Genomic DNA, 18,543 nt, shown 5'->3' on the forward strand with positions numbered 1-18,543 from the left:
GGGTTACAAGGTCACAGCACCACACTGAGTGCTGGTGACTGACCTCCGGTCCTTTGTTCAGCACGTACTGAGTCATCTCCTTAACTCTCAGACTTTTTTCATGATATGTCTGAAGAAAAAAAAAAAAAACAGAACTGTGATCCCACATCCCTCACAAGGGCAGAAACATCTTCACTGTAAACCTAACGCTGATCTTTAGTCTTTCACCCCGGTTCTCAAAGTCCAAGACTTTCAGGGTTGCCTGTTTTTATTGGAAACTGGGTTTGTGATTCAGGTATCCATGATCTTCAGGCTTATAGATATTAAACTCTTAACTATCAAGAGATGGAGTTATCTCTAGAGAGACAAGATGAGGAAGAGGAGGAGACATTTAGATGAAGAGCAGGGTGGTTGGAGATGTGGGGGAAGGTGACTTTAGGTCCGGACACGAAATTGGAAGTACTTTTCACCGACACCACCATCTTCATGTCATCTGCATCCCACTGAGATGTTAGTTTATAAGCTGCAGCCCTGAGTGAATGGCACACATATCCTCAATCAACGCTCAATACTCTCTGAGTTAGGTACCTTTTTATCCTCTTCCAAAGATGAAGAGCTTGAAGATCATCGAGAGGAACAGATGGCACAACTAGCTCTTTAGCAGAATCACTGAATTGTAGAATTGTCAAGCACAGGGCTCAAGCTCACCTCCCACTTGTAATGCTGACTATAGAGCTGGATGGATAGGATTAAAGTTCAAGGCAAGATTAGAAAGCGAAGTTGTATGGTCCTGTATAATATGAATGTCTTATGTAACCTATCATGCAATGACCTCAGAGCTGATAAAATACACAGCGTCCTTATTTCTACGCTCTAAAGAAACTGGTCCAGCAACACAAGAATGACAGAGGAAAAGGTAGACGTGGGGTGCGTCAGGATGGTTGCTATGCCGAGCGAGTTCTTTCAAGGGTACCATCTGAGTGGGGCTTATTTGCTATATTTGTCAGTCCAACAGAATCAAGCACGCGTGGTTCATTTTCAGCTGCTGAGTTAGAAAGCGGGCGTAGACATCAGTGCTCAGCGAGCTGTTCTAAATGGGATCGCGTCATCTCCAGAGAGAAGCAGATCGACAATGACCTGGTTTCTGAGATCCACCCCCATGCTGCAAATACAGCTCAAAAATAATTGCTACCACATCATACGGTTAGGGTTGTTTTTCCTTAATAAAACCTCAAGAAACCAGAGACGTCTTTGTTCTTTTTGTCCTTGGAATGACTTCTTGTTAAATTCCATCAAAAACAATATTACAAGATTCTCAAGGCCCTCCATAGAAAGTACTAAAAACAGGGAAACTGGAGGTGGGGGAGACACGAGTGAAGTACATTCACAGTGCTGTGAACTCAGAGATAGGGACAGAGGGAAAGGAAGAGGAAGAAAGGAAACAAATGGAAGTGCAAAAAAAAATGTTGACAGAGGGCCAAGGAGACGGTTCAGTCAGTCTAGTGCTTGCCCTGAGCATGAGGAACTGAGTTCATTCCCAGGACTCACATAAAAAGCTGGATACAGCGGTACGCCCTGGGGAGACTGAGGAGGTAGAGACAGCTGGATCCCTGAGGCTTGCTGGCTAGCCAGCCTAGCTACCTACTTGACGAGCCCCAGGCCAAAGGAGGCAGTAGAATTCCTGAGCCTGTCCTCTGTCTCCATATATACCTGCACACACATGAACACACACACGAAAAGGTGGCAGTTGAAAAGCTTGCTGATAAGCCGTCTTGTAAAGCAGTCTGCTGAGAATGCCATCATTTGTCATCTCTTAGATTCTGTATCATTAACAGCCTTGTTTTTTTTCCATTTAAGTCAAACTTCTTTCCTATGGAAACCATGTGTCTTACAACTAATAATTGGTGACTTTATGCTTGGGCTATAACTTGAAAACTCATAGCTCAATTCTCCTTCGGCAATTGTAAGAGTGTATAGTGCGAACGTTTCCTGGCTTTCCCTGAAGCCTTCAATGCTGTTCCACTTCCGAATGTGCTTATCTCAAATTGCTTCAGCCACCCATCTGAAGCTCGTTTTATTACATTTTGAATTGTTTGGGAACTAAGTGAGGTATTTCTTACCAGCGGGGAACATTTATTGGGCATTGACCTATGGGAAGGTCCTGTTTGGGCGGCTTGGTCAGCATAATCTTATTTAAACCTTGTGTCAAGACTGCGTGGCCGCGACTCTCATCATTTCCATCTTCTATTCTGGAACAGAAGACACAGGCACGGAGTGGTAGAGCAGGGTATCTAGGGTAAATACAATGCTTGGAGTCACAGCTCAATTACAGTGACAACAGTGACCATCTCTGACCATGCACAGCCAGGTGCCTCTGATTGCCCACTGTTACATAACACCGGGGCAGTTTCTAGAGGTTTTCATTTCAACATGTCTGTTCCTTCTTGGAAATTTTTATTGCTATTTTCAAAAGAATGTTTCTCCTTCCATTAAGATGGAAAAAACAAATGAAGACCCAGAGATGAAACTATGACCCATGTACACAGTGTGGTTTCCCTTGAGAAATTTGAAGAAGCCAGAATTCCTTGTAAGATTCTGTATTCTTATTTTTTAAGCATGTGTGTGTATTGTGTGTGCAGGCCAGAGGTCAACCTTAGGTTTTTTTCTTCAGAGCCCTGCCCACAGTGTTTTTTCAGACAGGGTCTCTCACTGGCTTAGAATTTACCAAGTCAGGTAGACTGCCTGTCTGCCTGTCTCTGACTCTTCAGCACGGGGATTATTAGGGTGCTGAATTCTGAAGATGAACTCAGGTCCTCTTGTTTGCAAGTCATGCCCTTTACTGACTGAGCCACTGTCCCAGCCAAGATTCTGTATTGTCTGGGTGTGTCTCCTGACATTATTGTTGAGCTCATACAGGAACTTCCAATCTGTGACTGCGTATTCACCTTTCCATTCTCCTAGACATGCAGCCTCTCTGTTTCACAGAAGGAGCTGAGGCTTGGGAATAAGCAGCAGCCTACCGAAGGAACTACTTGGGGTAGAGGCAGCGTTCAGAGTGACCCACAATGGGCTTTCCCCCTTCTTGACCCAAGAAGGGGCCAATGCTGAGACAGGTATCTGCTTGTTATAAGGAGAGAATCCGTGTGTTCTTGACCTTCTGTGTCTTAATAACAGGTTCCTTTCTTCCAACAGTTAAGCTCACAAATGGGTCCCCATTCATCAGATACTAATGGTCACAGCATCAATGTGACAACCTTGGATGGTCTTTTACCAATGTCTTATCTCACAAGCCTTTGGAAAAATGAGTCTTCCACTTGTGGGGCTGGCTCAGACTATAAAATAATCTAGCACACATCACAAGACTTCATCTGCATCTTAAAGGGAGCCCTTGGTCCAACTGAAAATGCAGACAAGCCTCACCATCCTCCTCTAGCAGAGAAGTGAGTGGGTGTTGGGCACTGTGACACATGCATGTGATAGGAACCTTGGCTTGCCATCTTGGTACCTGAGAGGCAGATGCAGGAGGACCATGAATTTGCAACCATTCTTGGCTACATATAGAGACTCTGTCTCAAAATAAGAGAAAAAGAAATGTGGGTGGAGAGGTGACATTATCCCCTATTGCAGTGATGTCTGAGGACACCAGCACTTGCCACAGAATGCTGACTTTCCCAACTAAAAATGCATTCTCTCAGTTCTAGAGGACAGAAGTCCAAAAGTCAACATGATGATGGGGACATGCTCCCTCCAGGCTCTCCGGTGAGGTACCTGGAACACTTCCTCACCTTCTCCAGCTTCTGCTTCTGGTAGCTCCTAGTTCTCTTGGCTTGTAGCTGCCTCTCTCTTAAATGTCTTCGTGTTTACATGGCCTTCTTTCCCCATGTATCTTTTCTTATAAAGCTGAGACCGTTATGCTTAAGGTTGATTATATACCCTAGGTAATGTTTCTGTCAAGATCTTCAGTTAATAACATCTTCAACGGCCCCGTTTAGCACCTGCTGACGCTATTCAGCATATGGAAGTCACCAGAGCCACAGTGGTGCTCTTTCTGCACCACGTCCTAGCAGACTCCCAGTGGCAGCATTTGCAGGGAAGTATATCCTTGGGCATCTGGGCACAGGTGCTGCTTCAGGTTCCATCTGCCAATGGAGTAGGGAGTGGGCTTGTGTTCCACAGGGAGGCACAATGTTCATGTGTCTAATGTTAAACCTTGTGAGAGCCCCACCCTCGGGTGGCTCTATTCTGGCGGGCGTCTTTTGCCTCCCACTTGCGGTTGCCTGGGTGGCTCTCAAGTCATGCTGGAATATATCACGCACACTTTAATTATCGGTCTCCTTGGATTTTTCGCAGCCACCGTTTTTTGAACTCGTGCTGATGAGCATGGCTGTTGTACAGACAGATAATCACTGGTTAAGTCATTTGCTCAGGCACAGAACCAGTGAACTTCAGAGTTGAAGTGAGCTAGTTCTAGAAACTTTGCCTTCGACCACCATGCCCTTCACTTCTCATTATAAAACATATTCTCAGAGCAAAAATGAAAAAAATAACCAGAGATGAATAAATATCCCATTGAACATATACCAACCCCACCTAGCCCTGGCTGGGTAATCATTGATTTGATGTGTAGTCCACTTCTCTGAGACCTCTGCTGTGTCTGTTTGCCTCTATTTATGTCTTCATCTGTAATTACAATTTTTTTCCTGCAGATGCTATCCAATTCTATGCAGTAGGTCAAATTTTTCAATTAATATGTTTTGATGAGCTTCCAGATCTGTGTTTTTGCCTTCATTCTCTAGGGCTGCTGGGAAAACCTCCATGTTCATGCAGCATAGTTTACTCAAGTATTTCACTCTGCTGTAGCTGCTTTGGTTAGCTGAGGGCTATTAGTCAGGTGTCGGTGTTAAACATCTTCATAAATCCTTATTTCCCTTCTGCAAGTTGTAAATAGAATTCCTCAGTCAAAATATTGACACTTTTTTTTTTTTTTTTGGGTTTTCGAGACAGGGTTTCTCTGTGGCTTTGGAACCTGTCCTGGAGCTAGCTCTTGTAGACCAGGCTGGTCTCGAACTCACAGAGATCCGCCTGCCGCTGCCTCCCGAGTGCTGGAATTAAAGGCGTGCGCCGCCACTGCCGGGCTTTGACACTTTCTTGATACTTCAAGTTTTCTATGGTCAACTGATTAAATGTTAATTTGCCTTTTTTCGGAGTGGCTTCATGGTAGATTGTGGACTTAGGAGTGAGAAAGACTCAGTTTCACACCCTGGATCTAGTTGACGTATTCACTCTGTGCCTTTTCATATTAAGTGACCTCTCTGAACCTATTCTTGAGATCCCCATGAGAGCTGTGAGATCTCATGACCTGTAATTCCTTGGAGAATTGGATACTTTGACTTAGGGAAGCTATTGGCACTGAATTCCACACGTTCTAGAATGTGCCATATTTAGATTATTTCTTTATGTTTTCTGGATGTACCTATTCCTTGTGTTTCTGTCTTGGGACCTGACAAAGTCTCCATATCCCATCACTTCTACATTGTGACGGGGTGTCTGGGACTTAGCATCCTAGACTCAAATGTGTTCTCTGCTATAACTCAGCTGGGACGTCTTATACAAGTTAATCAACCTTCCCCACTGATAAAATGCTGTTGGGGTGCTGGGGAGATGGGTCAACAAGAGCTTTGTTGCTTTTGCAGGGGACATGGTTTGGTTTCAGCATCCAAATGGTAGCTCCCAGTCCCTGTAACTCCAATTCCAGGGCATCTGACATCCTGTCTTGGCCTTCACAACCACCTGGAATTCACATAGTACACAGACATGTATGCATGCACTCACATTAAAGCAAACATATCTTTTTGCTATTCAGGAGCTGGAGAGATGGCTCAGCAATTAAGAGCACTTGCAATTCTTGGAGAGGACCTGGGTTCAGTTCCTAGCACCCACATGATGGCTCATAAGCGTATCTCCAGTCCTGGGAGATTGATACCCTCTTCTGACCTCCCTGGATGCCAGGCACACACAGGCAAACACATAAGATAAAGTAAATACAACTAAAAGGTTTTTCTTTTTCTAAAGAGAGCTGCTATTTAGCGTGAGCCCTCCATGGGAATGTGAGTGGAAATTATTGGAATATTCAGGCAAAGAACATGGTGTCCAGCAGGAAATGGCCATTTTAGGAAAGTCTGAACAAGGAAAATGTTTCTTGGAATCAGAATGCCAAGCTCTAATTTCAGTCCCCGAGAAGTATAACAGGGAGCTCTGTATGAGAATGACCTTCCAGCAGGAATGGTGCTTCTTCGTCACAATGTGGTGAAGGAGAAAGAATGGCATTTGAATAGTGTGTCATCCTCCATAGGAGGGGTTATAGCTGTTACCTCACCCTGCTATAAACACACAAGAAGGATCAAGAAACCCTTCCAGTAAGATGGGGAAATCAAGACTTTGACAGACACAGACTGGTCAGTCTCCCACAGCTTGCCACCAACCCTGAGTCCCCTGCACATGGGAAGCCCAACCCTGGCTCAGTACAGGCACTTGGAGTGGTCCGCAGTGTGTGGATCTGGAATTACTGTCCCGGTACATCTTCTTAAATGTAGAACTCTGGCCTTCAGTTTCCTTCTGTGAAAAATTCTATCATATGACATCGCTCCCATTTGAATGCAATCAGTTTGGGTCCAGAGTAAATTCAATAGAATGAAAGCAGAGATTTTCTATCATTTCTGTCCTTTCCTGAGTCTGAAGCTGGGGCCAGGGGCACAGTTACCTTGTAACTTCACTCCCACTATTTTTCTCTTCTCCCTCTTTTCTGTCTGTCTCTACTGCGCTTTAACCCTCTGGGTGCTTGAAGTTTTCTTTCTCTTTCTGCCTCCTTTCCTGGTTTTCTCTTCCTTGTGCCTCATCCCTTTCTTCTTGTTTTTCTTGGCATCTGTTCCTCCTCTCTCAAATCCTCCTCACTTCTCTACCACTCTTGCTTGTCTTACAAATTTTCTCAGAATCTTCACAGAGACAATAAATATTAACCATGAGTCTTTGTTTCCGATCACAGTGCATGTACTTGGTAGGAATAATAAACTCAAATTAAGCTGACAGTAGCTAAGAGCACACAGGATGAAATTTGCTATTGATTAAAAATCCATAGATGACTGGAATCTTCTTTGCTAATTTTGTATTTCTGCACAATTCGGACTCAAGAGAATTTGACTTGGTAGAAATAACTACAAAAGAAAAATCTCAAGTGGCAAAAATCATAAGTTAGTTGAATTTGTTGTGCTCCAAAATTGATCAATGAATCAAATCTTCATAAAATTTACAAAGAATTGACTCTAGTGAAAACAGTTTCCAAAATAAAAAAGGGGGAAGGGACAATGTAACTATGCTCTGCAAGATAGTGATCTATGAGGTAAATCAGCTTAATAGAATTTACTATAAATTAAATCAATGTCAGCATAATTCTGACTTTAATATTTGCATTCACAACTCAGAGTAAAAAAATGTGAGCCTGGAGCTAGAGAGATAACATGATGATTAAGCATGCTTGATAATCTTCTAGAGGACAGAATGGCTGTTCTTATCACCCATTGTTAAGTGGTTCATAATTGTCGGTAACTCCAATTCCAGATCCAAAGACTTATTCTGTCTTCAACAGGCACCCACATACACATGTACACACACACACACACACACACACACACACACACACACAAATATACACATAATTTTTAAAGTGTATGCCTAGAAACTACAAGATGGTTCAGTGGGTAATGGCACCTGCCTGGTTTTCATCCCTGGAACCCACATGTTGGAGAGAACCCACTCCTGAAAATTGTAGTTTGATTTTTTGTATGGGTTTTAAGACACACACACAGGTATACTGATATGTGTACACAGACACACACAATAAATAAATAGATAAATAGTTAAACAAATTAATAGGTGTGGTTGGAGGCTGCTCATTCATTCCCGGCCTCCCAGACCCGAAATAATCACACAAACCATATTAATTGCAATACTGTTTAACCAATATCTTATGTGTATTTCTAGCTAGCTCTTATATCTTAAATTAACCCATTTTCATTATTTTACATTTTACCACGAGGTTCATGGTTTAGCGGTAAAATTCTATCATCTGTCTCCTTTGGCGGCTACATGGCATCTCCTCAACTCCGCCTACTTTCTCTATATATGTCTTTCAGCCTGGCTATATTCTGTTAAGCCATTGGCCAAAAGTAGCTTCTTTATTAACCAATGGCAATAAGACATATTCATATTATACGGAGGGGAATCCTACATCACCTCCCTTTTCTGTCTAATTAAAAGGAAGGTTTTAACTTTAACATAGTAAAATTATATAAAACAAAACAGTTACCAACCAAGAATTCCAGTTACAATATTTATATCTACTTTATCATTTATCATAACTAAGGAAAACTATAATTATAACTATCTATTCTTCAACTCCATCAAAGACTCCAGAAGAATATAATATTACCTAAGTAAACAAAAAGTGCATTATAAACAACTTCCAAAACTCTGAAATTGACAGAGACATCTCGCTGCCTGGACAGTCACCCAAAGTTCTTCTATATGTTGGAGCATCCATCTTCAGCCTACAGGCCCATAGTATCTGGCAGACTTTTCTATGAAGCAGGAAATTTCGAAGACAGTTCTGCCTATATTGGCAGTTTATCAGTCACTTTCTTCTGTGTCCTGCAGAATATCTGGCAGACTCTTTCATAAAGTAGGAATCCTGAAGGACTGTCTCACCTTCTTTAGGCAACTTCAGCAGTCATTTTTCTGTGAGTTCAGCATGTTCAGTTTGTACAGTGCACCATCAAGCAGTCCAGGCAAGAGCAGTTTCTTACCTAAATAGCTAACAGACTTCATAAGGAGCCTCTTTGATGCCCATCATCCTCTTGAAGTAGATTGGTGCTGCCAGGAGCAGATGTGTCTCATTGTCATAAAAAGTCCTAAGTTCTTAAACATTTTAAGTGCCATATTCTGTTAGTCTTTGAAAAATTTGAAGAATAACTATCCATCTGAAATATATCTCTGTACATCTAGAAAACCTAACTAACATGGCTATAAGCTTGACTATTTTAGATAACTATTAATCTGTATTTCTTAATTATGCATTACATTTTTAAATGAGCTGTGCAAACACAATACCTTAATCAAGAGCAGAAATATGCATATAACAAAATTGACCTTAAATTTTTATCAATAGACCAAGATCCATACCAATGCAAAGTATTCATCTCTATAGCATATCTCCCTTTAAATGAAAACAAACATTTATAAACAGTATTTGGGAATTTGGGTGTAGTTCTTTCCAAACTGCTTTCTGCTTTTTGTTGGGTGAAGTAATTTTGGGGTTTGTGGAGACCTTTTAGGGGGTCTTGATCCATCAAACCACATTAGTCTGGAAGGAATCTACAGGTTCTCATGCACTGTGGAAGCAAAAGCAGAACCTCTTTTCCAAAGCAACATATTCTTAGACTCAAATTTTGAAGTCAAGATACTTTTATGTTTGCTTAACTTAGAAGCCTATGTTGCAAAGAGGGCCACTTGTTCATCTCAGCCACCCAGTTAGCTTAGCCCAAAAATAACCACACAGAAACTCTATTAATTAAATCACTGCTTGGCTCATTAGCTCTAGTTTCTTATTGGCTAATTCTTACATCTTAATTTAACCCATTTCTATTAATCTGTGTATTGCCATGTGGCAGTGGCTTAATGGGTAAAATTCCCAGCATCTGACTCTGGCAACTCCATGGCATCTCTCCCAGACTCTGTCTTCTTTCTCTCAGCATGCCATTTAGTTTTTCCTGCCTACCTAAATTCTGCCCTATCAACAGGCCCAAAGCAGTCTCTTTATTAACCAATGAAAGCAACACAAAGACAGAAGGACCTCCTACACCAAGCCCATATAATGAAATGTCTCTCTGTACATAGCTCCTTCACAGTCAAAAAATTCAAAGAAAACACAATAATATATATATAATCCAGACTCTCTGTGTATTTTCCATCTTTACATGGCTTATTTTTCTTACTCTATTACTTTTTCTACAAGTTTAATATTTTATTATCTTTACTCCTTTAATCTATGACTATCTGAACTCTTTTATATTACTTTTACTGTCTCTTTACTCTTTTCTTCTCTCTCCCAAGCCTACGTATATTTATTCAACACTGTGACCCATTTAGAGGTTTTTTCCATCTGAATTTGTCTTTATTGTGTGTATCTGTAGTTAAGAGTGTTTCTTAAAAAGCTAAGTGCCATGGCTAGGATTAAGTCTGCTTTGCTTTTGGCTCCTCTCAGTTCAACATGGTGGGCATCTGTTCAATGCCTCTGAGACTGTTACTGGAAGCCATCCTCACTACCTCAACTCTGGGTAGCACTGTGCAGCATATTAATCTTTTTTATCAGAGTAAAAGCTAATTCTGTCATGCAGCACACTGCATAGCCTGGAAATATCTCTGTGTATGGTGGTGGGAGTCCACCATGCTCTCCTGCCTGTGCACTCCTAGCAGACCCAGTCCTACTATGTGCCAGGTGGAGAGTGCTGAGCTGCAGACATGGTCTCAGTACTTTCCTCCTGACCCCAAGTGGGCACACAAGCATCAGGACCCAAAGTGCATGGCAGACATCAGCCCCAAACATTTGTTCATTGGGTGTCATTTTGTAGGCAGAGGCTGGCTGTTCGTTCCTGGCTTCCCAGATCTGAGATAATCACACAGAAACTGTATTAATTAAAATACTGCTCAGCCTATTAACTCAGGCTTCTTATTAATTAACTCTTACATCTCAAATTAACTCATTCCTATTATTTTATCACAATGCTCAGATGCACACATGTGTACACACATACACACCACACAATAAATAAATGAATAAATAGATAGAAAATAGTTAAGTAAAGAAATAGGTAGATAAATAAATGTTTAAAAATTGTTTGGAGAAATTGAGCCTAAGTTACTTTCTTAAAGCTAGTTGTAGACCAGCCTGGTTGAGGGTGCTATAGGTTGACTGTCTCATTCCTAGTAAACACATGCAAAGGTCAAGACTCAGTACTACCTTCTGGAACCACAAGTGCCCTCTGCCAACAACCCTGTGTCTGGTGTTGGCTTATGGCCCATGCACTTGTCTCTTCTTATACAAAATTAACCTTTCCAGTCCCCCAAGTTTCATCAGGATCTGTGATTACAAAACACCTTTCTTCCCATTTTACCTATCCAACATCCAGCATTACCCATCTTACAGATGGGAAGACCAAGGCTCAGAGAGGTCCATTGCCAGAGCTGTGTTACGAAGACTGTGGTTGGTTGCCTAAGGTGGTGGTGGTGATGGTGGTGGTGGTGGTGGTGGTGTGTGTGTGTGTGTGTGTGTCACCACATACACCAGGATCTCTGACTCATGAGCATCTAGAGATTTTTCTGTGTCTGCCCACCATCTCAGCGTCAGAAAGCTAGAATTGCAGCAGTGGGTACTGTGTTGCTGTTTCACGTGGATTCTACCATTTGAACTCAGGTCCTTGTGCTTGCATAACAAGTGTTTCACCCACTGAGTCATCGCCCCAGCCCTGAAGTGCTATTCTCTTCACTTCTCTAGCAAAACTTTGACATGACCTAAAAAAAATGCATTTGGTTTTCATCAAAGAGATGTTTCTGTTTTCATAACACTTGAGACTAGTCCTCCAAACACACACACACACACACACTCTATTTTTATTAATTCATCAGAACAAGTCACTGTCTTGTTAAAGGCTTCTTGAATGTTAATGAATGAATAATTAACTTTAACTATATAATTAGCCTTTAAATGTGCTGAGACCCCCAGAGAGCATCTGAAAACATGCATAAGATGATGAGCTAAAACCGGAAGCTTTTGATTAGGAAATATCAGGCTGCCTGGCAACACAAATCCCGTTCCCAGAAAGGACCCATGCTTCAATGATGAGGTGCAGTCTTCACTGGAGTATGGGGAATCAGATTCTCTAACGAATAGTCTGGGGCCAAGAGCGGCATTGTATAGATATGAGCATATTGGACCCACTGACATGATGAGGTCAGATCTACATACCTGTGAAGGCTGTAGAACTCTCCAGAGCTGTCAAATTTCCAGCAGGAGGTCAGCAGGCTCAAATAGCTCAGGCCGCTGTGAGAGTCCCTCCTTACTTGACTTCCTTGCCAATGTAAACCAGGTCTGGTTCCCCCTCTTCTTCAGGAGATTACCATCATTTTTAATCATTTGTGTTCTCTGAGGACTGCTGTTAATAGAGAGAGTGATGGCACCTACACAGATTCTGTGATGTCTGGTGTGTGTGTGTGTTTGTGTGTGTGTGTGTCTGTGCACGTATGTTTGTGTGTGTGTGTGTGTAGGGGTTTTTTTGGGGGTTTCAGCCTCTATGTTGAGAAGCAAGAGTGTCAATTCATATGCCACAGAAGGGGTGGATCTTCTCAAAACAGGCAGTGTTGGCCTTATGGTGACAGATAGGACACTGTCCCCACTCCAGGCAGGTGTCAGGCAGGACTCTGTCCCCACCCCAGGCAGACCCTGACCTTTGAGCCGCCACCATGCAGTGGGAGAAACACTCAGCTAGAGAGGTGAGGGGATGATTTCCTTTTGAAGAGGCAGAGAACACAAGAAGCCGGGTTCCCTTCCCTGAGAGGCCTGTGCTTTCACGTGGGTGGTTAGTTCTGAAGGATGGAGGCCTCCGGGACTGGCCTTGGCTCTGTTCTCGTCCGATCTCAGCACTGCCAATTACCCAGATCCATTACTCTTGTCTCCTGCAGTCAGAGCTGAAATCCTCAGACCTTTGTGGGCTCTCATTTTCTTCATCACCCTTTGTTTCTAAAAAGAGTTTGTGTCCATCAGCAAATAGCTACCCAAGCAATTGGGATAGATTAAATCCAGGAAGAGTGTTCCACGCAGGTATCTCCAGACCTGCATGCTGAGTGTCTGCTGGGGAACAGATGGAAGCTGAATCACGCACCAGATGTCTTTAAACTCTTACTGCTTTGCCCCATCCCTGCTTTTTCTTTTGTATCTGGCTTGGTTTACAGTGTTAAATCCTAATCTGAATTTCCTGAGTAGTCCAAAGAACTGTACCCTCCTAGTCATTAAGTTGTAAGGGCTCTGTGGCCTTGGCATTCTCCTAAACCCAATCCAGCTTTGGACGCTTAGAAGTTGGGTGATGACCTCCAGCCCAGTTTCCAATCACTGCCTCAGCTTTCCAGTCAGACAACTAGCACACACCCAACAGGAGAATTCGCTCATCCTTGCGCACCGAGAGACTTGGCTGTTGTAGTCTTTCAAAAAAAGTATCTGTTTCTACATGAGTAAAAACATAATTAATGGGAATAGAGAAAAGAAGACAACTTAGGCAAAGTATTTGGAAATGGACTTATTATAAAGGGTGCATAAAATTTGTGGGGCCTTTCGCCATAAACTGAATTTAGCTGAGTGCATTTATGCATTTTAAGCATTTGCTATAAGCCGGCCATTGCACGGGCTTTACTTACATAACATCACTTTGTTCCCAACAGCCCTCTGAGGGCAGATACCGTCAGCTCCTTTTTTCAAAGAGAAAAAAACCAACCCAACGCACAACAAAACAAAACCCGAGTCTCAGAAATACAGGTGCAGCGCCCAAAGCCTCCAGCTTACAAAGATCGTTTTCTCTCACAGTGGCAATGTAAGGCTTTTTCTTTTAACGACAGTACTATTTCTGATTGGAAACAGAAAACAAGTAAAACTTTTGGAGTGTGAGCAAAGAGGAAAGCCCAGAGTCTGGCTACCCAGCCTTCTCCTTGCCTATGACAGGATGTCTGTTGGATATTGTCTATTCCTGCGGCCCTCAGCCACATTGAGCCATTTTATAAATATCTGAATCAGTGCAGTTCAATGAAGTTGAAAACTCAGTTCCCTGGCTGGGTGCATTAAGTGCAGTTTGAAGGCCATCCCTCCCCACCCCCCACAGAAGACCCCAGAGCAGGACATTTGCATTGCTGCACAGAGCTCCCACAAACAGCGCTCTTCCCGGGAGTGCTGTAGTGCAAAATATGGAATACCACGGTTGCACCCAAGATTGTCTTAGCTTTCCTGAAGCTTCTATGCTTGTAGACAAAATAGAAGAGAATGATGTCATCTGTCTCCTGGGTAATTGTGATGTCTCAAGGGGACTGACGCATTCCAAGTGCTGCGTGCAAACGGTGACCCTGGGTTTGCTCTTATTTGCAGTATACAAGAGTGTGTGGTGTCTGTGTATGGTGTATGTGTGTGGTGTTTGCATGTGCGTGTGTGTGTACATGCATGTGCAGTAATCAGAGAAGGACATTTGTGTGTCCTGCTTTATTACTCTCCGTCTTATTTCATTGAGACAGGGTCTCCTCTGAGCCTGGAGCTAATTGGCAGTCAACAGTCCTCAGTGACCCTTTTGTCTCTTTCCTCCACAGTGCTGGGGTTATAGGTATACATGTGTAGACATACCTGGCTTTTTATGTGCTACAGAGGATTTAAACTTGGGTCTTTATGTTAGTACAGAAAGTGTTCTTACCCATTGAACCATCTCTCTGGGACCAAGAATATTGTTTTGAACATGCAGATGTCTGTGTTCATTTGTGTCTAGACCCCAGTGATCTGGGAGCACCTGTGTGTGTGTGTGACAGAGAGAGAGAGACAGAGACAGAGACACAGAGGGAGACACACACACAGGTCTACTTCCTGCAGCCCCAGTTTCTAATGTGAGCACTGCTTGTGTTAGCACGGCTGGGCTGTGGCCCCAGGATCAGAGTGGACCAGGAAGAACAGGCTCCATCTGTGGCTTCCTGTGGCTGCAGCCCTGAGGACATGTTCCTTTGGCCCCTCCAGCCATCCAGTGTGTACCTGCTTTTGTCAGGACCAACCATATCCCTGCCATGAATCTTCCTGCTATTTTCCTATCTCTTCGTCTGGCTGTTGCTCAGCAGAACATGTGTCATAAAATATGGAACCAATTTGTATATTTCTGTGCCCAGTCCTGACAATAGCAACTGAAGCTGCTGTTGAACAACTCTTGCATGTTTGCCAGGCTTATCTTTTGATTTCCATCCCAATGGTGTATTAGAGGGGAGTGAGGGTAGGATGAGATGCCAGATGCCAGGGATAGCAATAGATTGTCTGATGGCTGGACTGTTCTGTATATATGTAAGTCTGTAGATGTGTGTTTATGGTTATTTCTTGAGGAATTGAGGGAGTTTTCTGAGACTTAGAAAGTCTTTATAAAACCAAGATTCTCAGTATCTCCATGGCAACTGTGGTATGTGAAGTGTTGACATTGCAAGTACCTCAGCTTCATAAAGAGGAGAAACACCACAGACACGGTATCCCATATCAGACTTCCCTTTGAGAGTCACGGGAGGTGACACTCAGCTCAGAGAATCCTAGGATGTCCCAGAATCTCAGGAGAACACCATGACCCCCTCACCTTACAGCTGAGATGCCCACTATCCAAAAGAAAGAAGTGGCTTTCCCAAGGCTATGCCTTCATCGAGTTCCAGCCTAGGACTCAAATATGTCTATGCACCCTGAGGCCACGCCTTCATCCAAGCCCAGTCTAGAACTCACATATCTTTTATCTACCTATCCAGTGCTCTGGCACTACACTATGAATGGCATTAAACATTTTCTTTTTTCATATATATATAATCATATATGTGTATATACATATATACAGTCTTTAATTAATTATTTCCTTCATTATCCTTCGTTAGTCCCTTCCCTCTCCTCTCCTGAACTCCATTCTTCCTTTCAGCAAGTTCCTCCTATTTCCATGCCTTTTCCTGTGACCCACTGCGTTTGATTAAGGGTTGCTTGCATGAACATGCGTTGAGTAAATGAACATTTACTTGACCAGTGACTACATTACTGAGGAATATAAATCCCCATCCCCCTGTGATGGAATGCTGACAGGCTAGTCTTATGCAAGAGTTGTACAAGAAGCCACCACTGCAGGGAGTTCCTGCGACCTCATGTCTTTTCTAGCTCTCCACCCACTGTCCCCACCATTCCCATGTAGCTGACGTTTCAGAAAGGCTGTGCCTGCTTCTATAGGCAGCTCTGGTTTGCCTGTACCACTGGCCATACCCAGCTTCTTTCTGCTGCTGCTGCTGCTGCTGCTGCTGCTGCTGCTGCTGCTGCTGCTGCTGATGATGATGATGATGATTGGATGCTCTGATCTCTTTTGAGTATGACCAGAGATTAATACCTAGTGTTTGGGATAAAAGTTTTAGAGTCTTTCTATAAGTTAGATAGGCCCCTTAGCATTGCCTCACCTGTAATCATTACAAACACCGTAATGGAAGCAGGGAAAACGGAAATGATGAACACACCTCCAAAGCTGGCGAGGAGCTGTGTTCCCACTGGGAGCCTCTGGCAGCTGCCTCTGACAGAGTGCAGACCGCTACATTTTCTACTGCCACTTTTATTTTTCTTTGCTCGAATGTTTTATGTTTCCTCGTTAGAGAGAGAAAGACAATGAGGTGGAAACCGTGGCAGAAGCTGAAAAATCTCTGATGTTGTTTTCCTACTTGTTTTAGAGTGGAAACATCCATTCCTCCACTCCAGGGTAGCAGTTTTGGCCCTTTCAGATAATGTCAGATTTTTGAAATTAAGAGTATACTCACTAATATGGTTCTAGGTAATTATTGGGTTCATCCACGTCATTCATAAGATGCCCTGATACTTGTCATTGGGAAATGGTGAGTGTGGAGGTGTCACACAGGACTTTTGAAGTGATGATTGTCTTCTCAGTTTTTGCAATGAAAGTGAACTTATCAGAAGAAAACACTGTTTTTATTGATGTGGAGATATGCTTGCAGGTGTGAAATGAGAAAAGAGAGCACTCTGTGATGTAGCTTGGTACAATCCATTTGGGGGGATGTAATAAGGGCGGTAAACTACAGTGGATGGACAGTCAGGCCCTGTAAAGAATTTCCAGTGGAATAGAACTGAGCTTGTTCATGCTGTGCTACCCGATTGTTTGGGAACTCTGTGGTTTCTTGGGTTACCCCAAGGAAGTAGCCTGAACTACAGACTTAAACAACAGAAATTTGCTGCCCTAAAGTTATAAAGGTTCAGAGTTTGGTATTGGGGTATTGGCAAGTCTGTGCTACCTCTGCTAGTGAGGTGGAAATTGCTGTTTTAGGGGCCTCAACACCCCACCACAGCAAAATTACATTTCACCCAAGATTATATGGTTCACAAAACCTCAACTATTCATCTTGTCTTTGCACAAAAAGGTTTCCTATTCTCTGCACGTGTGTGTGTGTGTGTGTGTGTGTATACATGTACAAACCTCAGAAGACTACCCATCAATGTGCTGATAGAGGTCACCTCATAGTTAACAGATTATGGCTTATAGAGTTTTATACCTTACTTATTTAATTGCTTATATAATTTTAATCATTTAAATAAATTTCTATATGACTTGAGTGTTTAAATGTTACCGTGTAATGATTTTGTAACATAAACAGCAAATGTGTTTGTGCTAGTCTTTAAATCCAAGGCCTCATTCCTGATTAATTCCTCCTCACTGCTTGCATGCCTCCACCTAGTTCTACTGCCCCTTGGAGGTTTCTGGTGTTCTGAGGCAAACCTTTTAAACAGACCACCATTTCCCCACTGCTGGGAGGTGCTAAGGACAAACACTTAGCAAACAGAAAACCTGCTTGTTTACTCACTTGGGTATATGGATTCTTCGTGTCTTAATTTAGCTGCCTCTTGTAAGTTAAAAGGGAAGGTTCTTGCTTTTATGTCCTCATTAAAAATAGATCCTTTTATGACAAGGGACTGGAGCAACCATGAGTCACCCCCTCCACTGCATGAGGTGCTGGTGTTGGCTGGGAGAGCAGGGCCTTGAGATAGCACTAGCCACCCTATGACTCCCTGGTGTCTTGTCATTTCAGGAAGTTGGACGCTTTCATCTATGACGCAGCCGTCTTGAATTATAAGGCTGGGAGGGATGAAGGCTGTAAGCTGGTGACCATTGGGAGCGGGTACATCTTTGCCACCACGGGCTACGGAATTGCCCTCCAGAAGGGCTCACCCTGGAAGAGGCAGATTGACCTGGCTCTGCTGCAGTTTGTTGGTGATGGTAAGTAAGACCCTGCAGAACCTTGTACTTGACAAGGTAAGGCTCAGAATGAAGAATGTCAGCAAATCCCTTCAAATACCCAAGCCAGTCTCCTTGTGCTACAGAATGCAGATTTTTGTGATCCCAAACTTAGGCTAGGTTTAGGACCATTGCTACACAGCATTACAGAACCCAACTGTGGCATGAGTCAGTTTTTCATTGCTACGACAAAATACCTAGAATAAGCAACATAAAGGAGAAAAAGATTACTTTGTCTTGTGATTTCTGAGGTTTCCCTCTATGGTCCAGACGCTTGTAGGCCTGTGGTGGAATGGTGTGCTGTGAGGAAAGCTGCTGAGCCTATGCTGGTCGAGCTGTGCAAGCGGGTAGGCCAGTGTGCAGCTCTCAAGGGGCATGTCTCCTGTGACCCAGTTCTTCCAACAGGCATCCTGTCCCA

General features: G+C 43.1%; 1 protein-coding gene across 1 annotated transcript in view; it reads left to right on the plus strand.

The window, feature by feature from the left end:
• Grin2a (glutamate ionotropic receptor NMDA type subunit 2A) overlaps positions 1-18,543 on the plus strand; it is a 421,718-nt gene that overhangs the window by 354,910 nt on the left and 48,265 nt on the right. The window contains exon 12 of the mRNA XM_057773629.1: positions 17,920-18,107. Coding sequence (XP_057629612.1) covers positions 17,920-18,107 — 188 coding nt within the window. The remainder of the gene's footprint in view (positions 1-17,919; positions 18,108-18,543) is intronic.

This window comes from Chionomys nivalis, chromosome 7, assembly GCF_950005125.1.
Source record: "Chionomys nivalis chromosome 7, mChiNiv1.1, whole genome shotgun sequence".
NCBI lineage: Eukaryota > Metazoa > Chordata > Mammalia > Rodentia > Cricetidae > Chionomys > Chionomys nivalis.